This window comes from Coturnix japonica, chromosome 17, assembly GCF_001577835.2.
Source record: "Coturnix japonica isolate 7356 chromosome 17, Coturnix japonica 2.1, whole genome shotgun sequence".
Lineage (NCBI taxonomy): Eukaryota > Metazoa > Chordata > Aves > Galliformes > Phasianidae > Coturnix > Coturnix japonica.
Window position 1 is genome coordinate 2294300 of NC_029532.1, and position 23474 is coordinate 2317773.

Sequence of the window (23474 nt, forward strand, 5' to 3'; positions counted from 1 at the left end):
TGGCCTGTGGGGCAAATCATCCTGAGCTCAGTGTGATCAAGGCGGGGGTCCCGAGCCCCTCATTCCTCCTTTGAGCAAGTGTGCTTCCTTAAGAGCAGATATCAACACGCTGCTAAAAACTGCCACCACCAAAAGCCCAAGCAACAGCGCTTCTGTTGAAGGCTACAAAACCCTGTGCCTCTGCTGAGGGAGGACAAATGAATCGGGATCTCCAAAGTGCTGTGACAAGCAGCCCATTTCTGCAGACACCGACCCGTGCTGTGCACATGGTGCAAACACTGATGCTGAGGCCATTTGTCTTCTGTCGAATTCAGAGCCCACAAATCAGGATGGATCAGACTGTCCAGCCATGGCTGATGGCAGGAAGCACAGAGTCTCCAGGGCTGCAGAAGCTGCAGGATGCATGCAGAGCCCCCAGACACATCTCACAGCCTCCTCCCGCTGTGCTTTCATGTCCACAGTGCTGGCAGAGAACCGAGAAAGCACAGAGATCAAAGCAGCCCCGAGTGGCACGCAGAGCCATGCCTCCATCCAGCACTACTGCTGCAACTGGGAAGAGGAGCAGGACCCAGAGCATGGAGGAGGTGGGCAAACCAAGCACACGTCTGCCTGCCACATTTCTATTCCTCCTGAAGCAAAAACACCCCCCAGCCATCTCCTTGCTTATCCACAGAGCAGCACAGCCAGGCTGCATGAGTGCAATGCAGCCAAGTGTTCCTGAGCCAGCGTGCTGGTAATCCTGTTATCCTCGTTAGGGCGAGGCGATCTGCTGTGATAATGCTGTGGGATCCCTCTAATCCTCCAGTTGGCACATAGCAGAGGCTCCCAGAATCCCTGTGCTCCTGGGGAAGCTGCTCTTTGCAGGCAGCATTACTTCTACTCATGGAATCACAGACTGTGCCTCTGCCTTGGGGATCCCAGCACAAGATCTGGCCCTTGGGCACCTCTCCCAGCAGCACAACTTGTACCCTGGGTACAGGCAGGAGGCTGCAGGACTCATTCCAGGGCACAACCTGACCCTTCAGTCCCTTCCACCACCCCAACACTGCATTCATTGCTCCTGTCCTTGGCTGGCAGCCACAATGGAGGGGAAAAGCTGGCCAGGGACAGGCACAGTGCACACGTGCACAAGGGTTGGCACAGGTATCTGATTGATACAGGTGCGGATGAGAGGGAAGCTAAAAAGGCACTTCTACAAAACCCTTCTTTAAATGGGTTGCTGCAACCCTGTGGGATGGCAGAGAATCTGAGAAAATTCAACACAGAAAAGATAAAAATGGTCTTAATGGATCATTAAATTCCTAAATTCAATGGACATGTGAGGGGTCCTCAGAAAGCGGCTGCTGCAGCCAGGACTGGCCCAGCTGAGGCCATGACTCTTCAGCAGCTCCCAGCTCTGTTAAGTTTCTCTTCCACCCTCATTATCTGCAGCTCCTGGCCTTTGGCGGTGGCATTTTCCAAACTCTGCTTAATCCTGATGAGAAATTCACTAAAAGCTGTTCAGCTCTCGAGGAACAAGAAAGGAAAACTCTTTCCTAGCAGGACAAACTTTCTTTCTCTTTGATTATTTTCTTCCTCCCTAAAGGAACACAGCTACCATGAGGCAGGATGACCAGCAGACCCCCAGAGATCCTCCACTGCAGCACATGGGCAGCATCAAGCTGGTACAGACACGAGGGGCAGCTCGAGGTGGCTGAGAGGAGATGCAGAGGGCTCAGCTCTGCTACAAATGCAGAGGGAAAATCTGGAATCAACACTACAAACACCCTCCCCCCACTGCAAGTCATTCTTCTTGCCCAGATGCATCAAAGCACTTGAGAGCAAACCTAACTTGCGAGGATTGTGTCTGGGTTTACGCTCAACACAGATATTATTCTCATTATCATTTGCTAAGCCCCTAAGCTGCACGGCTGAGGAAGCTCCCCGTGGGCGCACGTGTGTGGCTGATGCAAGGTCCCGAGCAGGCAGCACACAAGGGTGTTCTGCAGAGCCCAGCCATCACCTTCTGGGCTGACATCACCAAAGTCAGCCACCAGGGCTGGTGGGACGGGCCAAGCAGGCAAGATGTGCCCAGGAGCACCTCCAACCACAGCACTTCCCTCCCTTCCCTCTCCAATGCCTCTAGACAAGCTCAGAAATGCCATTACAGGAACATTAGCAGCTGCAGGATTAAACACTCTAATGGCAGAAAATGAGAGTGCAAAGACAGCACAGATAACCTTAACTCAGCCCCCTCGCGGGCATGCATTTTGATTGCTGTTTATGTCTAACACCACAGCCCGAAGCGGTTAGCTTGGGAGTTAACTGCCTCCTGCCCTGCTTGGTGCGCAAGGCAAGCTGCGCCGCCGCATGAAAAGCAATTGCATATTATGTGAGTTTTGACCAAGTTATTAAACTACATACCTTAGAGAGACAGAACCTCATCTTATGAAAGTCAAAGTCAATAAAGACACTAGGATCTTCCAACAGCGAAAATAGCACAAGTTCATGAGAACAAACAAATATTACTCGATGCGCGCCAAAGCCACATGATATTAAATTGAACTATTGGCGAAAATGGCTGTTTCCATAAACACGGGTAGCCCCTCACCAAGGTTGGTCATCTGCTCATTTACACGTCCTGCTCTGCAACCTCCAACCCCCCTCTATCAAGTGCCTTTAAAGAAAGGCTATGTTTAACAACGACTTCCATCTGCTTCCCACCCACAAGTGCCCTGTCCTAGCAGAGCAACAGATCCATCTGCAGCCCCAATGATGAACTCACCCATTTGGAAGATGATGGAAACCTTTTTTTTTTTCTCTTTTCCCCCTGCCAATTTCCAGAAAAAGACCTTTTGCTACCACATCTAATTGGGTTCTTACAAGCGTGCGCCTATTGTTTGGTGGGTGCAATCAATTGTGAATGCATAGAAGACAGCTTTAACGGGTAAGTGCCTGATTTATGGATGGGAAAAAAAATCAACGCACTTGCACCTGCTAATCAAGGTAGCGATCCATCTCATTTATGCCACTGCTCCGGCAAGCCTGACAGCATAGAATCAGAGGCTGTTTTTTCCAGCGTTTGGCCCTAAGGGACTAATTCTCCAGCAGGTCTCTTAAGCGATGCCCACAGAATGTGCAAGTGAATCAGTTTTGTGCATACAAAGCAGGTAATTGTGCTCACAAATCAGGATTTGCATATGCCACCAAAAAAAAAAGGATGCCCTCATAAATGTTACCAGCACCTGTAAGGGAGGTGAATGAAAAAACAGCACTCCTTGATTGTAGGAAAAAAGCATCTCAGAGCGTGGCATGAATGCGATGTCCATTGGAAAACCCAACCAAGGCACAGCTCTGGAGCACGTTATCCACACTGTGTGAGGCTGAGGATAGATGCAGGAGAGGCACCCAGCTCACCCAAAGCCACGGATGATATTCTGTTCCTGTGCAGATGTTGGTGCTCTCCCTGAAAAGCTCTGATGAGCTGGTGCTTTGCAGTGAGGGCTTGGAATTTGTCAAGGGCAGCAATCATTTAATTAAAGAATGAGTCACACTGCGAAGACACAAGGGAAAGCAAATTAAGGTCAGGCAAGCAAGATGTGTTTTGGCATTTCCTAGCATTTCCGAGCCATGGTTTTCAGTGTGGGTTGTTATTTATACTGAAGCAGCACTTGTGGCTTTGGTTACGAATCAGTGCATTGCACGGAGAGATGGGACAAAACTCCAACACAAAAGAGGTATTCAGCCCAGAGAGGAGTAAGGGGTTGAGCGTCACCAGACAGCACGTGTGACCTGGTGGCTTCTGTCCAAACCTGTGCCAGCAGTCCCTGTGATGAGTCCTCTCACAGAGGTAGAGGTGGTCTGCATACAGCTTGAATGGCGAAAGCTCTGGGATAAGGCATTCATTGAAGAAGAGTGGCCTCCAAGGGGGACTGAAGGCAAAATGGCTGTGAACACACTGAAGCACCTCAGGGGTTGCCCTGCTGCTCCTCATAAGGGAAACCTTCAGGTCACTCGTGTCCTAGACCGGACAAAACCTGACCCAGCACCTCTCCTCTTCCATCCAGAGAAGATGGAGGGCAGGGAAACCCCCCGCACCCATTCCTCTAGATGCTCACAGCAACGATAAAATCCCTGACCTGGAAAGGTTGAAATCTAGAAAGGATTTATGTCCCCTTGTAAAACCACAGGCCTCTCTCTCTCTCGTGGTGATAAAAATAAATCACCCTTAAAAATAGAATGACATTAATAAATATAAATCTAAAAATACATGCTGTGCATCATGGAATTACGATCTGCTCCCAGCCTGGCATGGAAACTTCTCACCAGCTGAAGGCTCATCAACAGCAGTGATTGGAAGCGATGCTGGGGGCTATCTCCTGGGGTGGGAGTCCCATAGGTACTTCCAAAGGATTCGCTGTCAGTAAGTAGTTAATTGTTCAGCTCTTGGTAAAGTCTGAAAACTCGTACTTCAAATCCACAGCCCCACCAGCCAGTTCTGTCCTACCCCTGCCATAAAACTGGCATAGACAGGAGAAAGGTTTTGCTTTATCCATATGCAAATTCCCACGTTGAAGGGAGGTGAAAGAAGCGGGTGTACAGATTTGAGGTAAGGAGCCTGATGGTTCAAGTGCATGGCTGTTCTGCCCTCACCTCCATCATAGAGCTGAAGGCACAGGCAGACACACAGACACTGCCCAGTGTGCTCAGCATTGGGAACACGAGGTGCCTGAGTTCATCACAGATTTTCTGCCTTGTTTCTCCTGCTCCAAGCAGGCCACAGCCCCTTGAACCACTTCTCCTTCTCACAGGCACATCCAGGACACACCATATTTCAACCTTTATCAGGTAGAGTCAATGCTGACAGGTTTTGGCCTGATGGGAAGCAGAGATGGGAGCTGTAAAGCAGCTGATGTGGTTAGGATCCAGCACTGTGCTGGAGCTGAGCTATAGAGCATCACTCCCTTCCCTGCAAATGAGATCTGACATGTCCTACTCGGGCATGGAGCATCCAGCAAGAGGGACAAGCTGCTACAGAGAGCTGAGGATGCACGGGGAGCAGCAGCTGGGCTGCTGTGGGAGAACAGCCAACACCACACGGGGCCTGCATCAGTGCCAAGGGCAGCACAGGACTGGCAAGTAGAGCACTGGGGCTGCCTCCATACACCCTCTCCATGTTTTCTGCTGGAGGCAGAAGCTTTTCCTTCTTCCTCCCCTGGGTAGAACTGAGTTCATCTTCCCTTATCTCAGAGGTGTCTGAGTTGCTGATGCCTGAAGTGATCATGCTGCATTGATCATGATAAACCTCCCACACACCTCCAGCCTCTGCAAGGTTTTCTCTCTCCCCAGGCCTCCCTTACCTGTTTCTTGGTCACACAGCTGTTCACAGGCATCGGTGGTCCTCTGGCCACAGAGATCTCTCACCCAGGGAGACGTGGCATTGATCTGATAGTAAAGGGACAGCTTGGCTGGGTTCAGCCAGTCGGAGATGTCCAGGTAGCTCCCCTCACTCACAACGAAGCTGCTGCCTGAGAGTGGAAAAAAAAAGCATGTTAGGCAAGTATAGAAAGGAAATGAAAAGCATTTTATGCCAAAAGGGAGAATGTAGCAAGAAGGAACAGAGTTATCTTAGCCTCCATCCCTGAAGGTGTTCAAGGCCACATTGGATGGAGACCTGGGCAGCCTGGGCTGGTATTACATGTGGAGGTTGCTGGCCCTGCCTTTGGCAAGGGGGTTTGTGCTTCATGATCCTTGAGGTCCCTTCCAACCCAAGCCATTCCATGATTCTAAATAAGGTACAGAGGAATCTATACGTGAGGCAGCAGAGCTTCAAAGGCCTGCAGCTACAGGCTCTCCTCTCTGCTAGATTATTCAGACTATTTGCACTCTTTCAATCCTAATGCAAGCATATGAATACGGTTAGTGAATGGACACTCTGTCACAAAATGCTGGATTTGTTTCCTACATCTCTGCAGGAATGTGGACAAAATGCAATTACTCAGATCCATAGGATTGGAGCATCACTTTCCCAGCTAATGCAGATGATGTCTACCATCAGCCAGATCCCAGGACCAGGATGGGAGAGGGCAGCAGCCCATTGGGTTGTCTCTGCTCCATGTCTCCCAGCTCAAGGCAAGTGAACTGACCCAACACAACTTCTATCAGAACAACTTACTGCACTTGCCCTCCTGAGAGTCAGAAGTAAATTCCTGCCAAAAAAAAAACCCTTTTCTTACAAAATCTTACGTTTCTTTATTTTTGTGAAATGTATTTTTCCCCACTGGCTTCTGGGAATATGCATCATCTAATTAGCCAAATAGATTTTCAGTTCAGCCCAATCATTTCCTTATCTAACATCTGAGGCCCAGCATCGCTTGGGGGATTTTGCAGGCGCAGAGGTCCTCATTAACTCTGATCTTCAATTACATTGATTATAAGACTGCCTCCATAATAGTGCTGTACAGATCAGAGGGGAGCCAAAAAGCCTCTGCCATTAAGAGGTGCTTTGCAGAAGTTACTCAGGTAAAAGCCTCTAAAAACAGGGGAGAAGTAACCTTCAAAGAAGAGGAGTGGGCCAGGTAGCCCAGGAGCTGGCAGGCACCCTTCTTTTAAGTGCTAGGACTGGAAATAGGGGCAAGCTTTGCAAGCACTATCTGAAGATTCAAATCTTCCTTTGTGATTACTCAAGAACTCTATAGATCCAGGGTGTATTTTCTTGAAACTTGAAGGCTTAAATCACTTGGAAAAATAATGTCTAAGTACGATACTGAGTGCTGCAGAACTTCTCAGCTCAATGAAAGCCAAGGGATGAAAATAGCAAAACAAAAGATACATAGCAGTAGCCAGACCACATGATTCTTTTGGAATTAGAACTGATGATGGTTGAGCAGGAAGCAGTTTGCCTCAGCCTCATGCTGTGCCATGTTATCCGCATGGAAGATAAAGAAGCAAAACCTGAATTCAGGCTTTTGAGTGAACAACCCCATTTCCAGGCATCCTGAGATCACAACACTATAAACATCCAGGTCCTAATTTCACACGAATTCAAATCTTTCACACTTATACAGATTACACAGATGAATCTCTACATTCATAGCTGAGGGATGAAGCCATGTTGATGAGTGTACATGCAAATAACACAGAGCTACAGCACACAATTGCACTGGGGACCAGTGAGGCAGAGGCTGGATGACCAGGCTGCAGGAGACATCTCCATCAGCCACAAGGCAACTGTACTATAACACCAAGCACAAAGAAGGACCCTAGAGCTGCCTAACTTTTTCTGTTAATTATCCTTCTTTTCCATCAATATTTAAAGACAGCTTTAAAAAACCAATGATAACTATTACTGGTCATTGGGTTTTGTGTTTTGTTTTTTTTTTTTACCAAATGGAAATACATCATGAACCCATTGGGAGTGTTTACATCTATTATAGCATCAGTCCTGGTTGCTTACTTATTTTTATAGCTTCTTAGTAATGAGTGTGGCTGGAGAAACACATAAGTGCATTTGGAGGTTTGGTGACAGACAAGTCCCTCTGCGCCCAAAGACTCAAAAGCAAAAACCACCAGCTCCTGATTAAATCCTTAATGAACCCCACTCCTATTTAAAACGGAGCCAGAGTGAAAGCAACAGAAGGAAATCAGACATAAAATAGTCGTATAATTAGTTTTCATTAAAGACAAGGCTGACTTGAGCCAGCAGTGTCCTGGCACAGGACCTTGGTGGAGAGAATCCAGCAGGTGATGGCAGGGTGACCTCGGGGGTGGGACTGATGGATCAGGTGTAAATTTGTTTGGGAGAAAGGAAAAAACAAGACAGATTTGGGAAGGAAATTGTGCCTTCTCCTGTTCTATTCTGTGTACACTGTTGCACCTCAGAAAAAGAAAATAAACAAATAAATAAGCAATTAAAAAGCAGGGAAATGGATAGTTCTGGTTAACTGAAAGCACTTTCCTTTCTTTCCAAGGGGGGGTGTGTGTGGAAGGGGCTGCTTCCAGCCAGGAAACCTCTCACATTCCAGCTCAGCTGGGTACCATTTTAAATGCATCCACAGCCACTTTTCCCCATTGAAAACACAAACAAAAATCCCAACCTCGATCCTTTCATACTTTGCTTCAGAAAAGAACAACAACCCTCCCCCCAAAAACAAAAAAAAAGAACAGGAAAAGTAGTTTTACAAACATTTTGAAAGCTCAAATTCCGAAGATTTCAAAGCCCTTTTTACACAAATTTTGTTTTCAAAGAATCCTCAGACATAAAACAGTTTTCACAAGGCACCGGCGCACGCTTATCAAAACCATCATGAATAGCTACAAAGGGGCAAGGCTGAATAGCAGCTCCTTTTAGAAACCACCAAGAACAAACATCTTCTAAGCAAGTGTCATTTCCAACATGGTTCGCTTGTCAGAAAGACCCGCCAGATCTGTCTTGTCTAATGCGTGGTCCTTCAGCAGAGGTAAACAAATGGGGCCAGCGGTGACGATCAGACATTGCCTGTGTTGATGGTGGGGGAAGCTGCAGCTCCCAGCTGCAAACACCCTTTGGGGAATGGAGTTCACCTGTAACTCAAAGCACTCCAAGGGCAGCACAATCCACAGGCTCTATACGATATTCCCACCTGAAAGCTGAGCAAAATCCTCTTTTAAACAGAGATGCTGAGGGCCTGGGGTAAAGCAAGCAGGGTGAGGTGTCAAGCAGATAACAGCAGGACCACTGCCCAGCAACCCTGCTGTAGGTTGCAGCCCTGCAGCTGCACAGTCAGAAGCCAGGCACTGCTGCAAATTGGCATCACAGCCCTAAGGAGAACCCCAGTGCTACACAGTGCTGGTGCTTCAGGGGATTGCGTTGTTTGGGTTTTTGCACATGTGTTTTCCCCCTTTCCTTCTCCAATGCTGATCAAAGCCGGGCCGGCTAAGACAGCAGCAAAAGTTCATGTCTCTCATGCTGAGGTCTCCTTCAAAGTTCACTGGGACTGCTTAAGCCGTGACAAAAGAAGCTTGAAGTTTTGACATTTCGAAAATCATTTGCCAGAACAAAACAGGATAAAACAGCTCAGAAGAGAGATATATAACAAGGGAAAAGAACAAAGAGCCCAAAAGGCAGCCAAAAGAGGCTGGTTTTTCCTTTCTCTCTGTGTGTTTTTTTCGAGGGAAGAGATCAAATATATATATATATGTTCTTGAAGAATTTCTGTTTCTTCCTCCCTCTACTCCTTCTTTCTTCTCTGGTCCATTTGTTGTATCTTGGACAACAAAACTCCTTGTCATCTAAAATTAGTATTTGGTGTTAGAACCCTGCAGGAGGTCGTACGACAGGTTGCTAATAATGCATCCATCCCTACACTATCTCACAATTATAATCCTGTTACAGATTCCCATTACTTTCTTGGAGACCACGGGAAGGATTATCCCCCATAGGCACAAAGGATGATTTCATTTCTTTGGAGATTTTCTTTTTCTTGTAAAACTTGAAAGAATATTTCCCAAAGAGACAACTCCTCCCCTATCAGCTCTTCCTGTTGATCAGCTCTCACTCTCCCATCCTTGCACTACGGGATAAAGAACTCTGCTTCTTAATTTGCTTTCAGGATATTGAACAAAGAGTCAAGCAAACATGCAGTTCCCAATACACGCATACAGTGAGCCAAGGAGCAGTACAGGGCTTGGGGCAGGACTGCACCCACAGACTGACACAGAGCCCAGCTTTCCAGCTCTTTGCTCAGCACAAAGCCTGAGAATTTTGGACTAATTTCAGTTCTTCCAAGTCACATCTATAGTCCTTCCTCCCCAATAGAAACTAAGGATAGTATCGCTGTGTGTTCAAATCCACCCTAGACATTCCCTTCTGTTTATCTAACGCCTAAACAGAAAGTTTAGTAAGCCTTTAAAACCACAAAAGCCTCTACGTACGACTTTCTTGTCTATTTATTTATCTCTCAGCCAAACTGAAAGCAGCTCCCACCAGGCAGGGCTCGGCTCCAGGAGGTATTTTTGAGCTCCATACACACCGTGGGCTGCCCAGCCCATGGCCACGCATTATAAATGCCATCAATTGGCACAGTGCTCAACTTGGTACGGCAGAAGCAAATTAGCGCTATAAACCTGTATGCAATTACAGCACAGAAGCATCTTTCCTGTGGGAAGAGCGGCGTTACATTTTTATTGTTAAATTGTTACTTGCTTGATAATTCTGACAGATTCTTTCTTTGAGTTTTCTTGGAAATCAGTCCAGATTTCACCAGAGCTGAACTTCTGTCAAAGAACGCCTGTATTTCCTTTCATACAGCAAGTGATCACTCAGATGCCTTTTCTCAAACCCAAAAGGAACCCAAACGCCCATGTGCAAATGTGCTGCAACTTCACTTCTGCGAGACTCAGGCTGGAGCTTACAACTCCAACAGCTAAGGAAACAACCTTCCCTCTCTATGGTGTTATCAAGACATCATAACCATCCAGTACCAGCACGTTTGTGTCCTTAGCAGGCATCTGGGCAAGCAACAGCTGACACAGATCAGATATCTAAACACAGCTTCTCCTCCTTGCTCCCTATCTCCCCACTCCCACACTCCAGCCAGAGGCTGTTCTTCAGCGACACTCAAGATACTGGACGAGAGTTCAGGGAAATCCTGCCTAAATTTGATCACTCCTCCACGTATCTGATGGATGAGTTATGATAAGCTTTAAGAAACACCAAGTGTGTGTGAATGCAAGAGATTTTTTTCAGCCAGCACAAAGACCAAACATCCCCCCAGGCTGCAGAAAACGCAGCCAAGACACAGGACATGCAAAGTCTACATGCCATAGGGCCACAGTGAGCTACCAGCTGCTCATCACGAGATTAATACGTAACACCAATGTCATCGCTTGGGAGAATCAGAACACGACTCAGCATGTTCCTGGCTATGCAGCCTCAGTAAATCCTATCTGCATTGCTGCATTGCTGCTGCTGCAGGTATCCCATATTTTCTGTACAAAAGCAGGGATGACCTAAGTCAGGTTGCCAAGCATGACCTCAGTCAGCTCCCCAGACTCAGCCCACCACCACATTGGTGAGACTGGGCAGGGTCTCATCCTGCAAATATAGATGCCAAGATTTGCATCTCTCCTTTCTATGGAAGAGTATATGCTTGATGGTCAAAGTAATTACATCCTACTGTACCTTTCCCTTGCTGTTCCTCCCAGATTAGAGGGTAAATGGCATTGGTGCAAGCTCAGCAGACACTGGGAGATTCCACCCTCCAGTGATGGACACACTCTGCCTCTCCCAGGGTATCATAATTCCCAGCAGGCCCCCACTGACCCCAGTCAAACACCAGCACCAACCCCCCCTAATCGGCTCCTATATACCCTGCTGAGGACTGAGGAGGAGGCATTTGCCTTCCCCTGCATACAGAGCTGCCCCAGCACAGGGACGAGCCGAGCTCAGGAACACAGCCTGACAGAGGCACGATAAAAACATGATGTACTCCAGCCTACAGAATCTTATTAGTTCCTCATGCAAAGAGTGTTCATGCCGTAAAACCGTCTTGGAATCCCTTTGATCCGCGCTGATACAGTTTATAAATTGATGTTAATATTTAGAGTTCATGTCTGGTAACGCTGCAGCCACTTGCTCACATTTTCTTGCCAGCCAAGCAGGCGCGGGAGAGAGAGCAAGCTGTAAGGCAGGCAGGAGATGACCCGGTGATTAAGAGCTGATGAAATTAAATGCAGTCTGCAGAGCTGCCCCAGCACAGCCACCTCACCAAAAGATGTTACGTCTGGGGCAGGCAGAGTGAGGCTGAGGCTGGCAGGGGACCCTGCTGCTCCTGCCCAAGCACTGACCCACATCTCTGTACAGCATCTCTACAGATGAAAGGCTCCAGGCTGAGCAAATGGTCTGATTTCAAGGCAGCCCATTCCCCACATTGATTTTAGGGGGCTGGTGAGGCTGGGACCAGCTGGGGAGCACTGCAGCCTGATTGCTCCCAGGGAAGGCTAAGGGATGGACTCCTTTGAGATTGGAGCCTTTCCTCCATCCTTCTGCTGCAAAGTGGGGATGCTTCATTTGTAAATCAATGAGCATCTCCAGCTTTTCCTCACTGCAAAGCAGAGCCCAGCACTGGGCAATTCCCCACCGCCTGCATCTCTCATACTGCTCATTTCTATGCGAGCGCATGCGCAACACGTGCTGAGCCCACACGAGCCAGCACCAGAGGAACCAACCTAATGCCTGGTCACCTCTGAGGGCTGCACAAGATTGAGCAGGAGATGTCAAAAGCAAACAATTTAAAGCAACAAATTTAATTAAAACCAAAATGAGAAGTTGTTGCAAGCCCAACAATTGCAGAGCTCTGGAGATCTTTGGGGAAAATTAGCAGAAGCTGCTAATAGCAACATCCAATTCCAGTGGCGTCTTGAAGGAAACAGTTGTGGAGGGGAAGAAATAAATAATCTTCAGACAAAACAATTACTGATCAGGTGCGTGACAATCTCACAGTGTCATCATTCAGGCAGGCAGAGCTTGGAACAAAAACAAAGCCACATGCACAGCTCCCTCCACCTTACCAGCTCCTTGGACCCACTGTGGGGCTGGGTTGGGTTTTCACAGTCACAAGTGGCAGTGCCCCTTTCTGCTGCTCACCCGGCTTCACCAGCCCCATATGGGTTGCACACGGGGGTGCTCGGATTGTGTTCCCCTTGTCTTGCAGGAGCTGGAGGAGGACACAGCCACATTCAACCCCAGGCTGGAGCTGCAGCAGCAGCAGCACTGTGAGCAGAGCTGGCTGCATCACAGCTGCACAGGCAATGCCTCTGTTCTGACCTCCATAAACCACTCTGACCTGAGCTGCATGACATCCCAGATGCATCGCCACATTTTTTCTGGCACACATCTCCAATGAGGAAGGGAGAAGGCTGTAAATGCCCAGAGATGTCTTTGAAGCGACAGAAGGCTGCTTTATGTCCTTTACTTTATTTCCACTTATAACATGAAGCCCTACAAGCCCCTGGCTAAATGCAGCTCTTCCTTCCTTCCGTACGCAGTGGTGGACCTCACTTACCTCTCCCACTAAAGTATCCAGATACAAACATCCACCCACACCATATATAACCCCTTTGCAGGCCGTAAAAACGGGAAGCTTTAATTGATACTATATTTCAAACTGTTGTTCAGCAAGGACATACTCCAGGCTAAGTCCTCTAGGGTATCTTTCTCCATCCCTGCTTTCCCTGCAAGCAGCTCCCTCTGCTCTCCCTCTCCGTTTTTTGAATGATTACTTACAAGAAAAAAGCCCCCCTGAATGCACAGAGCTGAGTGGCCATCATATTCATAAGGGGTTTTATTGGTCGGATGGAGGGGCTCTCTTTTCTTCTTCCCCATTCTGATGCTGCTAAACGTTCCTCTAAATAATGCTTTGCATTTCCGAATCCTCATAAAAGCCACCGTGAGCCTTGCCATCAATTCAGGCCTGCTCTGAAATGGGCACAGTGCCTGCTGCTGGGTGTGAACAGAGGCTGCCCAAGCTGCTGCCATAGGGGGACATGATCCCACAGCATAGAGCAAGAGAAGGAGGAGGATGCTGCAGGAGGGAGCAAAGGATGGGACCCTGGGCAGCATGACCTAGTGACCGGCATCCCTGTCCATAGAAAGGGTTTGGAGCTCAATGATCTTTAAGGTCTCCTCCAACATAAGCCATTCTATGATTCCGTGGATGCTGCAGAAAGGAGCAGATGATGTTCAAGTCATTTTAGGAGGAGAAAGAAGTGTCCCTGTCCTTGCAGGTTTAATGAAACATCTTGCAGCATGGAAGGCAAGGACAAAGCCAGCACCTTCCTCAGCCCCACGCAGCAGTGTGTTGTAAGAGGGGACTGATGGGCACAGATGTGTTTCTGGGAGGCCCCCCAGTCTCCCCCTGCCAGCCATGGCAGCACAGAGCATGGCAGCTTGTGCCAGGTCCTCGTGTAGTTGGCTGGCCTGGAAAATGAAGACAGAGCAGCTGTACAAACCAGGCAATAATTGTTCAGAGAGGAGAGGAGAAGGGGGGGAGAACCCATCAAATGAACAAAAGGAGGAAAATGAACCAAGAGAGAGAAATAAGGGCAATAGAGACAGGCTGGTTATTAATACTGCCGGTGGTAATCTGTTCTCCTAGCCTTTGCTGCCAGTTGGCTCCTGGTCCCAGTCCTTCCCCCCTCCTCTTTCCATTAGCGACTCCAACAGGCTCGGGAGCTCCTTTTCCCATTGCTGCTGCTGGTTGCAGGAAGAGCTTCTTTCTTTGGGGGTTGCAGACGTGCTGGGGCCACCTCCCTCCCTCCTCTCTCTTGGCTTTGGATCCTGGCACGCCAGAGCTGGCTCGTGTCTATTTCAAGTTTCCTTCAAAGCTGAGTCTTCATCTGTTAGTTGCAGGATAGCTTTCAGCCTGTCTTTCTTTGGCCTTTCCTGCAGAGGTGCTGGTAGCCTCCTTCTCTGCTGTGAGATTTTCCCTGGCTGCTGGCATCTACTGAAATACTGTCATCCAATGGGAATTAGTGGGCACCCTTCTGTCGTGCAGGAACATCTCCAGAGAATGCGGTGCCCCTCCTGCTCGCTGAGCCTGCCTCACCATCATGCAAATACAAAGGAGAAGAGCTTAAGGATCCAGGCTGCTTAAGAGCATGGCAGAATGATGAGCTGCTACGTGCAGCAGGATTCAGGCTGATCCAAACTCCCAGCCTGGTTGGGGCCGTGCTCCTTCCAGCTCCACATGGTGATGCCCACATGTCCAGACCCAACGTTTGGCAACCAGGAGGTATCGAGCTGCACCCCATCTCTACAAACACAGCCAGCAACGTTTTCCTGGGTGCCATTACAATCTCCAAACTGAGCCCAGTGATGCCTTTAAACATCTCACAGCACTTCGCTGCCAGTTTGGTGCTGCCTTGGGATTTGTTGTTATTCAAATAAAAGGGACAACTGGAAGAGCTTTTCCCTTCCCAGGCGAAGGACTCTGCCTTGTAAAGGACTCTGACACTGCATAAAACGATGGGATTTCAGTAAAACTGATGGCCGCTGCAAAACTCCTTCGCTGCTCCTCCGTGCAGAATTTGACTGTTTCTCATAAAAAATATTTCTCAAGTTTTTCGCAGTTTGTAATTATATTTTACAGTTTCATTACAAAGCTCATTTTAATTCTTCTCCAAACCGTCCTCACCATTCCTCCTGCCACTTCCTCTTTAGAAAAGTCATTAAGTCGGAACTGGAGATCATCCCATTTCCCCCCAGTTTTGAGGATATTAATCTGTTTTATTGGTATTTCACTGCCGTTTCCATTCGAGTGTTCTCCATATTTGCATAATTTGCACTGCCACTCCCTCCGTGGTGACAAGCACGGGCTCAGCTTTTCATTTCAATTCTAAGCAGCCGCATTACGTTTTATTTCAGTTTTCGAGCCCACAGTGCCTTTCCTGGGCCTGCAGTGCCATCCTAAAAGCATCCTTAAAGGCACAGACACACACACGTGGTGAGGCTCAGGCTGAGCAGAGCTCCGTATTACACTGCAGTGACTTCCTACATACGCATACCAACCCCAGGAAGAAACCACCCTTAGTAAGGATGAAACCCGTTTAAAAAAGACTGTGGAACTCCTTTATGTCATGGGATGTTGCTTTAAGCCCTGCTCCTTCCACCACCACTGCGCCTCTTCAAGTGGTGTCAACTCCCATCCCCAACATATTCATGCCCTGCCCTCCATCCTGACCCCACTTTGGGGCTGGGTGCTGCAGGGTGAAACTGTACCCACCCTCCCTCAGCACGCCCAGAGCAGCATGGAGAGTACAGGAGCTGAGCAATTGGAACCGACTGAATAATGGCTTTCGTTGACTGGAAGAAAATGAAATTTGCCCTCGTCTTACTGCAAACTTGCACTTGACGCTCGCTGCACATTATAAAGAAAAGGTCAGCGAAACACAACAAATGCAAGGAGCCCAGTCGGAGAAAGCAATAAATAGTGACAGCAGCCCTTGTCTAATTTTTCAAAGCATCTCTGCCTTGGCTCAACCACTAGTAATTCCACTCCGTGCTGCTGCAAGGGGCTGAGATGAGCAGCTCAGCTGCTGCGGGACAGGAGCTTGTCTGTGCTGCTCCCAGGGCTCATCAGCGAGTCCAGGGGAAAACAGGAACACCCACCAGATATGTACAGTGATAACAACAATTAAGGTGCAATGCAGAAGAGGCAAGTTCAGCTCCATGGTGCGGTCCTCTTGCTGAGTGCATACTTAAGGAGGCATTAGGAGGGGTTAAGGAGTTTGGTGCCCGTGGGCTCTCACCATCAGCAATGAAGTGCTCAGGGACGTGAAGCGTCACCTTGACGGTCAACGGACAGGAGAGCTGTGAGCCGCACACCATGGCCAGGATGCAGGAGCTGACAGCAATCAGGGTCAGGGCTGTCTTGTTGACGGGGCTTTTCATTGAACCTGGAAGGCAGAGAGAGAGATGGGAGCCACAGGAGGGACTGCCTCGTGCCTCAGCCCCAAAGCTCCCCAGATTGCTTTCCCTTCCCCACTGGCAGAGCTCCTGGAGCCTTCCAACCCCATCCTTCCCATCACATTCTGCTTGTGGTCCTGCAGGACCCTCCAGACAAGCCTCAGACAGTTCTCATCAGCCTGAGTTTATGTGGCAAATTTTATCAAGTCACAAAAACACCCAACCCAAACCCAAGGGCAGCCAGCACCATCACAGCATTTCCTCTCATGTAGCATCCATGCCTGCAGATCTTACCTAGCATTGATGAGTGTTAATTACTTACACAAACACGTATAAACATTCAGTCATCACACGTGGACTGTGATGAATAACAAAGCAATCTACAGAGCCAGCCAATTTTTACAGGCAGCAGATATTACAAAATAAGTTTTATTTCGTCAGTCACAGAAGCTTATATCTTCAGAAAAGCAGCTCACCGAAGGGTTTGCTACAAGTGCCAACTTAATATTTCCCAGCACAAAGAGGAGCCTCTGAATCCAGCGCCTGGACCCGGCTGTCCAAAGAGATGCTCTTGCTCTTGCTCTGAGCAGACCAGGAGCACATAAACCACACTTTGCTGATGGAGGGGAGCAGGAGAAATGTTCTCCAGCCAACACTACCCACCCACAGGGACAGCCCCAGCATCCTGGCTCCAGGGAGGCATCAATCCGAGATCTGCTCCCTGCCCTTCTGGCCTCATTGCTGCTCAGGATTCAGGCAAGGACGCATCTTTATCGTTGGAATCCGATCCAGCTCCCCCTCCTTGCTCCCTGCCCTCACTCTTTCATCAGCAAAGTGAGATTTAAAAAGCATCTGCTTGAAAATTGAACAGGAAACGCATCCAGCGAGTTAGCACTCGTGTGTTTCACCCTATAATTTGATCAAATCCACTTAGAGACGCTGGTGCCAGAGCAAGGAACTGGCGGAGCCCAGGGCACATCCTGTGTTTTCCAGGCAAGCAGTGTGCCCTACCAAAGCCTCCCCACTCCTGGCATTTGCAGGACAGGAGGAGTAGCTGATCTGCTGGAAAACACCTCATATCCCTGTGACCAACAGGAGTAGCAAAAATCATTATTTACAAAGCATCTCTCACTCTCTTTACGCATGCAGCATCTAAACAGCTTTCCCACTATTTCACAGCTTTATCACCCATCTCCTGCGCCCTTCACCTCTCAACACCCTGTTCTTCCTTCCCAATCTTTATTTGTATCATCAGCATAAATCAGTGCCTCCAACCTCATCCCCTCCCAGGACATCCCATGCCTGCCACAAACCCAGCTCCAGGTTGGAGTTATGATACTCATGCAAAAGATACCAAAAAAATTGAAAATAAAGGGAAAAAAGGCTGCTATCGAGATAATTGGACACAGTCAAGTACACAATAGAACAGAGAACACCGGATTTTACCATTATAAATCACCTTTCAATCCAGGGTCTTAAAGTGCTTTGTAAACATTAAATCACAAATCCCTTATGAGTTAGGGGAGTATTATCCCCTTCTCACAAAGAGCCTGAACCACAGGTATATGAGGCAGCCTTTAGCACCCTGCTGCAGAGTGGAGCTGGATTAGGGCCCCGGAGCTTCCATATCCACCCCAACCCCCATCCCCATGGCTGCTTCTCTCCCCGTGACTAAGAAGAAAGGGGCACAGGAGCCTGAGCCAACCAAAAGCCCTTTCCATCTCCATGAGCATGAGCTTGGCTGCCCAAGGGGAAGGCTGCTGCTACAGTTCTCCTCCAGCTGCCTTCCCAGCTCCTCTGCCCCCCACCTTGTTTCCATCACACCGCTAATTACTGACCCCTAGAACTGCCTGCAGTTGGCTTTCACCAACTGAACCAAGACTACGGGACTTCTGCTCGAGCAGCAATGTGCTTTCCAGCTCAGCTCTTTATTGCTCACAGACAGTTTGCTGCCAGCTTCAAGGCACGCTGATGGAAAAGCAGCTCCTTCAGCAGAGGGAAACTCCTGCTTTCCATCCCACCACTGATTCTCCAGCATAAGTACTCCTGCACCGCGCTCAAACACCCATCTGGAGGTAACCAGCTGAGCGGCAGCCCTCTAGCAACACAAATGTATTCTTAACAACCCATTGCTAACCAAACAAACCTCAACAGGTTCAGCAGGGCTGTGCGCTCCGGCTGGAGATGTGAAACAAAATGAATAATTCCTCCCTTGTCCTGGGGGTGGGATCCAACGCGGCTCAGCGCTGCAGGAGAAGCTGCGCTCGGGTACCTCCCTCCTCCCACTGTGATCTCTGGGCTTCCAGGAAAGTGTTTAAATTGCAGATTTGCAAACGTACTTCCACTGAACAGGCTGGTATCAGCCGTGAGCTACAGGAGAAGGTGTGGAAGGGAATGCACAACCTCCCCAGGTGAAGGATGGGACTCGGGAGCTCCTGAAACCCGCAGTGCACATGACTGCTGCACTATGTCTGGGCACAGCTGAGCCCAAGCTTGCTCCCCAGATTCCCAGCAAATCCTTGCTATCCTGAGATGCTCCTTCCTTATTTTTAATTAATCAGCTTTCTGCCGTGCCTTGGGTGATTCCAGCAGAGCTCAGCCTTGGATTTAGCCTAACTTGTAGGGGGAGAAAGCAATGAGGGCAGCTCCAGGAGCCCAACAACCAGCAGTGCCTGCACCAGAGGGGGATGCCCCAGGAGGGTGGGCAGGAGGAATCACATCCTATCATATGAGGAGAATTGACTTGCCCTACTGTGCAAAGGAGAAGTAGGAAAGAAAAGGGAGCTATTCTGGTGCTTGCAATGCACCCCATCCCCTGAACACTGCACACCTCCTGCACGATGAAGATAAATTCAAAGCCACCGGTGTAAAGCACTCTGCAAGCAGCCCCTCCAAACACACTGTGCCTCCTACGAAACATCATTTGCTCATGCAGTTAATTACTCACTGCTTTGTACACTGTCCCTTGCTCATCTAAAGAACAAGGTGGGGGGAAGGTACAGCGAAACTCCAGGCTTGTTACTGTCTGACAGTGGAAGCACTGCTTAAATCCAAGAAAGGTAAAAAAAAAGAAAGGTAAGCTCAGACCACGTATGGATTTACAAGCAACACAAACACCCCGTGCTCTCGGTAATACGATGTTTCTAAATCAGGCTCATAAATACATACTTGGGAGATTAGTCTATAAAAAAAAATAAACCTTAATTACCCCACCTTTATCAGCACACAGCCCAGAGTGTTCGCCACATGTGGGTGTGAAACGCCAAGTGCTTCGCAATCTTCTCCGCCCCCCCGTGATAACAGCATAATACAGCACACTCTGAGGCTACTCGGATATTAAAATGCATTTCTGCCACCTGAGAAAGACAAGGATAGGGGAAGCACAGCAAGTGCTGCGACTGCTTAGTAACACACAGCACTGCTGCCAGCACGGGTATGCCAAGCTATGTGCCAGGAGCCACTACATCCCACTGCCCACTGTGCCCCAGTGTCTGCTGCATACTGAGTGCCCACTGCACCCCAGTGCCCTCTGCACCTTAGTGCCCTCTGCATCCTGAGTGCCCACTGCATCCCAGCACCCACCACATCCCTGAGCCCATCCTGGCACTACCAGTAGCAGCCCAGCTGCAGGCAGCCCGAGCACAGGGCTCCATGCAAGGCGTGCCCATGCTGCGCGCTGCTTTTTGCACGTCAGACGAGTTCAGCACTCCTAATGATGCTTCTTTATGTTCCAGCAGAGGCTCATTAATACACTACAACAGCGTTTCCAGGACAGCCTCACACACAGAAACATCTCAAGGTGTTTTACAAGCGGGAGATCATGTTAAATCAAATCAAATACCAATCAAGATTAGCGGCAGTGCTGGCAGGCTGCTGTCAGCATACAGAGCCCCACACTCCATTCCCATCTCCCTGCCCCACACCTCTGCCCCATACCGGGTCCCTCGGGATGCACCTCTTCCCCCAGCCCCCCCTGCAGGGACCACTCTGCCCCAGTGCCTGCATCCAGCAGGGGATGCACATCACTGCATTACGGTTCCCAACCAGTGTCAGCAGCAGATGGGGGAGATCAGACGCATCTGAATTTAGAGAGAATTTCATCTTGCAAAGAACACGCTGAATCAGATTAATGCTATTAACACTTATGAATTACCCGCTGGCAATCAGCCAAGCATAGGGGGCTGCAAGAAAAGCAAACCAGGGTTTTAGGGACAGGGAAGGAAATGAGGGGAGGTTGAGGCTGGGTGGATGGGGACAGTGAAGTCCTGGGCCCATGGCTGAGCCTGCACCCCAGCTCCTGCTCACCCCAGCAGTGCTGCAGCTGCTGATGTGCTTCTGGAGTGTTATTGCCCCTGTGCTGAATAAAAGTGTTTGTTTCGTATTCATGCATTTGCTTTGTGTTTATGCCATTTCCAGCAGTGCTCCCGCTTCACTCTAAAATGCAGAGCCTGCAGCTTGCAGTGAGATGCCAAGAGCACATTTTGGTGTGGAGAAAGAGGAGGAAGGGGGAAGAGGAGGGCAAAAGGGAGCCCTGCAGGCTGGCATGGAATGGGACAGCAGAAGAGAAAGAAAGAGAAAGGAGAGAGGCAGCCCAGACTGAGGGTTTGTGGGGTCCCAGAGGGGCCGGGCTCCCCATGTAGGGGAGAATTCATGCAGCCCCATTTGTTCTCCAGTGCTGCCACTTCTCTCGCATTTCTCAGATCATGGACAATTAAAGGCAATGAAGTCAGCTTTGCTTTCATGTTCTCAGTGCAGAATCAGTTGAGATAAAATCACATTAAAGAAGCAGTTACATGCAGAACGCCAGAGATTGTCTGCACTGGAATTTTCTTTCATGCAAATCAATGGAAACATTTCGCTCGGAATTAAGGTCTCGTTTTTGTGCTTTGTTTTCAACTTCAGTCCCAGTTCTACACTATTTGAGCACAAACGCAAATCTGAGCGGGAAGCTTCACTGCAAGGAGGAGGGCAAGCAATGCTCAATCTAGCACTATGAAAACGTATTTCCTACAGGAAAAAGGGAAAAATAAAGTAATTACGATCTACTCAATAGCTCATGACATGTCACAGCCCTGGGAGGATTGCTGCCAGCAAGCTGAGCTGGGATCACAGTGCACAAGGGGTGATGCTCGGCCAAGCTGGGCTGCTCCAATGCAAACCACCCCAAAAAATCACTTTTCTTTCTATTTCCAAAGAAGATGCACAACAGGAATCCCTGCTCTGCGGGAGCTCCCAATGGGTTGGGCCATGGCCGTGTCTCTGTTTCCTTTCCCACTCTGCCCTCCAGCACTCTCGTTGCTCCAAGAAGAGATAAATCTCAGCATGGGCAGAGTGAGAAGCAGCTCACCGTGTGCCATCCCCCTCCACCCCACTGGACTACCTGGGGAGCAGAGCCTTGTTACCATGCGGAGGGCGACAGCGCAGCGATTAGTGAAATTTGTTACCCGCGTGCTCGGAACAAAATTAAATTAAAAGCCCTGCTTTGCTGTCAAGATAAGGGCCGAGCTGGGGGAGATAATTTTTCACTCTCAAAACACTCAATTACCGGCGGAGGCTGCATCAGATACCATCAAAAATAAATAAATAAATGGGGAGGCCCGTGCTGCCTCCGGGAGCGGCTGTAACTGCGTTATCTGCGTTGCAGTCTGCGGAAGTTAAAGCGCCTGTGGTTGCTGTGCACTGCGACCGCTCTAATTGCCGGCCCCTCACTTTGCAGCTGCTTCCTGCAGTGGGTCTTCTCCCCTGAGGTGCTCCAGCACGGCTTCTGGATGCCACCGAGCAGGGAAGAATGAGGGGCTGGGGGTTTATCTACTGATGGGAGGCATGTGAGCTCTCTCCGCAAAATAAGCCATCATGCAAAAAGCACCGTGCTCATTAGCTTGCTGGAAAAGTGGCATCCACAGCACAGCTCCGGTAGCTGAGGAGGAGGGGAAGTCACAGCAGCCTGCAGCTGTGTCCAATGTGGAGTTGAGCACGGGGCAGAAGGCATCAAGTAGGGCTGTGAGCAGGGCAGGATCACTATGTGGGGCTGTGCGTGGGGTGGGGGATGCACACTGGTGTTCCAGAGGTAAGGACCTGCACCACTGTAATGGCACGGAGCAGGGATGCAGCACATGGAGACCAACAGTATGGTGACACGGTGACACGGTGACACGGTGACACGCTGCCCCACCACCACGGCTCAGCCCCACTGGGGCCGGCACACACCGAGAGCACTACTCAAATTTCATTCTGCATTTCATTTAGTTCCCCATGAAATAATAAGTGTCTGCCGCCTCTGGAGACAGGAGAGGATCAAAGAGAAGCTTCCTCGTATGTAACAGACTCCGAATACCTAATATTCGCTTATAAAAGGCCTTGTTTTAAACACCAAATACAGAGGCAGATCAAAGCTCGGCTTCTCATTTCTCTAACAGCCCTCAGAAGACTTTGCCAGCCAGCAAGGCACACACATGCGTGCGCACACACGTCTGACACCAATCCAAGGTGCATAATTGGGCTCTGCTAATTTGTGCTAATTTTCCACAGCGCCGTGTGCTATGGAAACAGTTGGATGCCTTGTTCAGGGAGACCTCACCCAAGGGCAACCCACACCACAATACACAATACATCCTGCAATGCCTGCATCCCACATCCCTGCATCCTTTAATCCCTGAATCCCACATCCCTGCAGCACCAAGGAGCTCTCCAGGGACATCGAAGTAGCATCCAGCTGACAGCAATGCATAGGAATTCATTGGGATCTTTCCTCTTGCACCAGGCTGCTGCTCAAGGCAAAGTGACCCAGGGGGCTCGTCCCCTTGGGAGCTGAGCAGCTCAGTGCTGGATGTGTTTTGTAGTGGGGATGGAGCAGGAGCTGCACACCATGCGGGAAGGATTTGTGCACCAGGCTCCATTTCCCCGCTTTGCTTTTTGCTACTAATCTTTTCCTCTCAAACCCAGCAGCAGGATCTGGCTGAACACAGCCCATGCCACTCTGGAGAAGGGAGGAACTGAACATGCATCGAGGTCTGATCCCTCTCATGATGGGCATCTAAGGACGTGGGATAGC

General features: G+C 49.2%; 1 protein-coding gene across 2 annotated transcripts in view; it reads right to left on the reverse strand.

The window, feature by feature from the left end:
• ASTN2 (astrotactin 2) overlaps positions 1-23474 on the reverse strand; it is a 237984-nt gene that overhangs the window by 148555 nt on the left and 65955 nt on the right. For both annotated transcript variants that reach the window (XM_015878749.2, XM_015878748.2), the window contains exons 6-7: positions 16267-16413; positions 5340-5507 (exon numbers count right to left, since the gene is read on the reverse strand). In XM_015878749.2, the coding sequence (XP_015734235.1) occupies positions 5340-5507; positions 16267-16413 (315 nt within the window). The remainder of the gene's footprint in view (positions 1-5339; positions 5508-16266; positions 16414-23474) is intronic.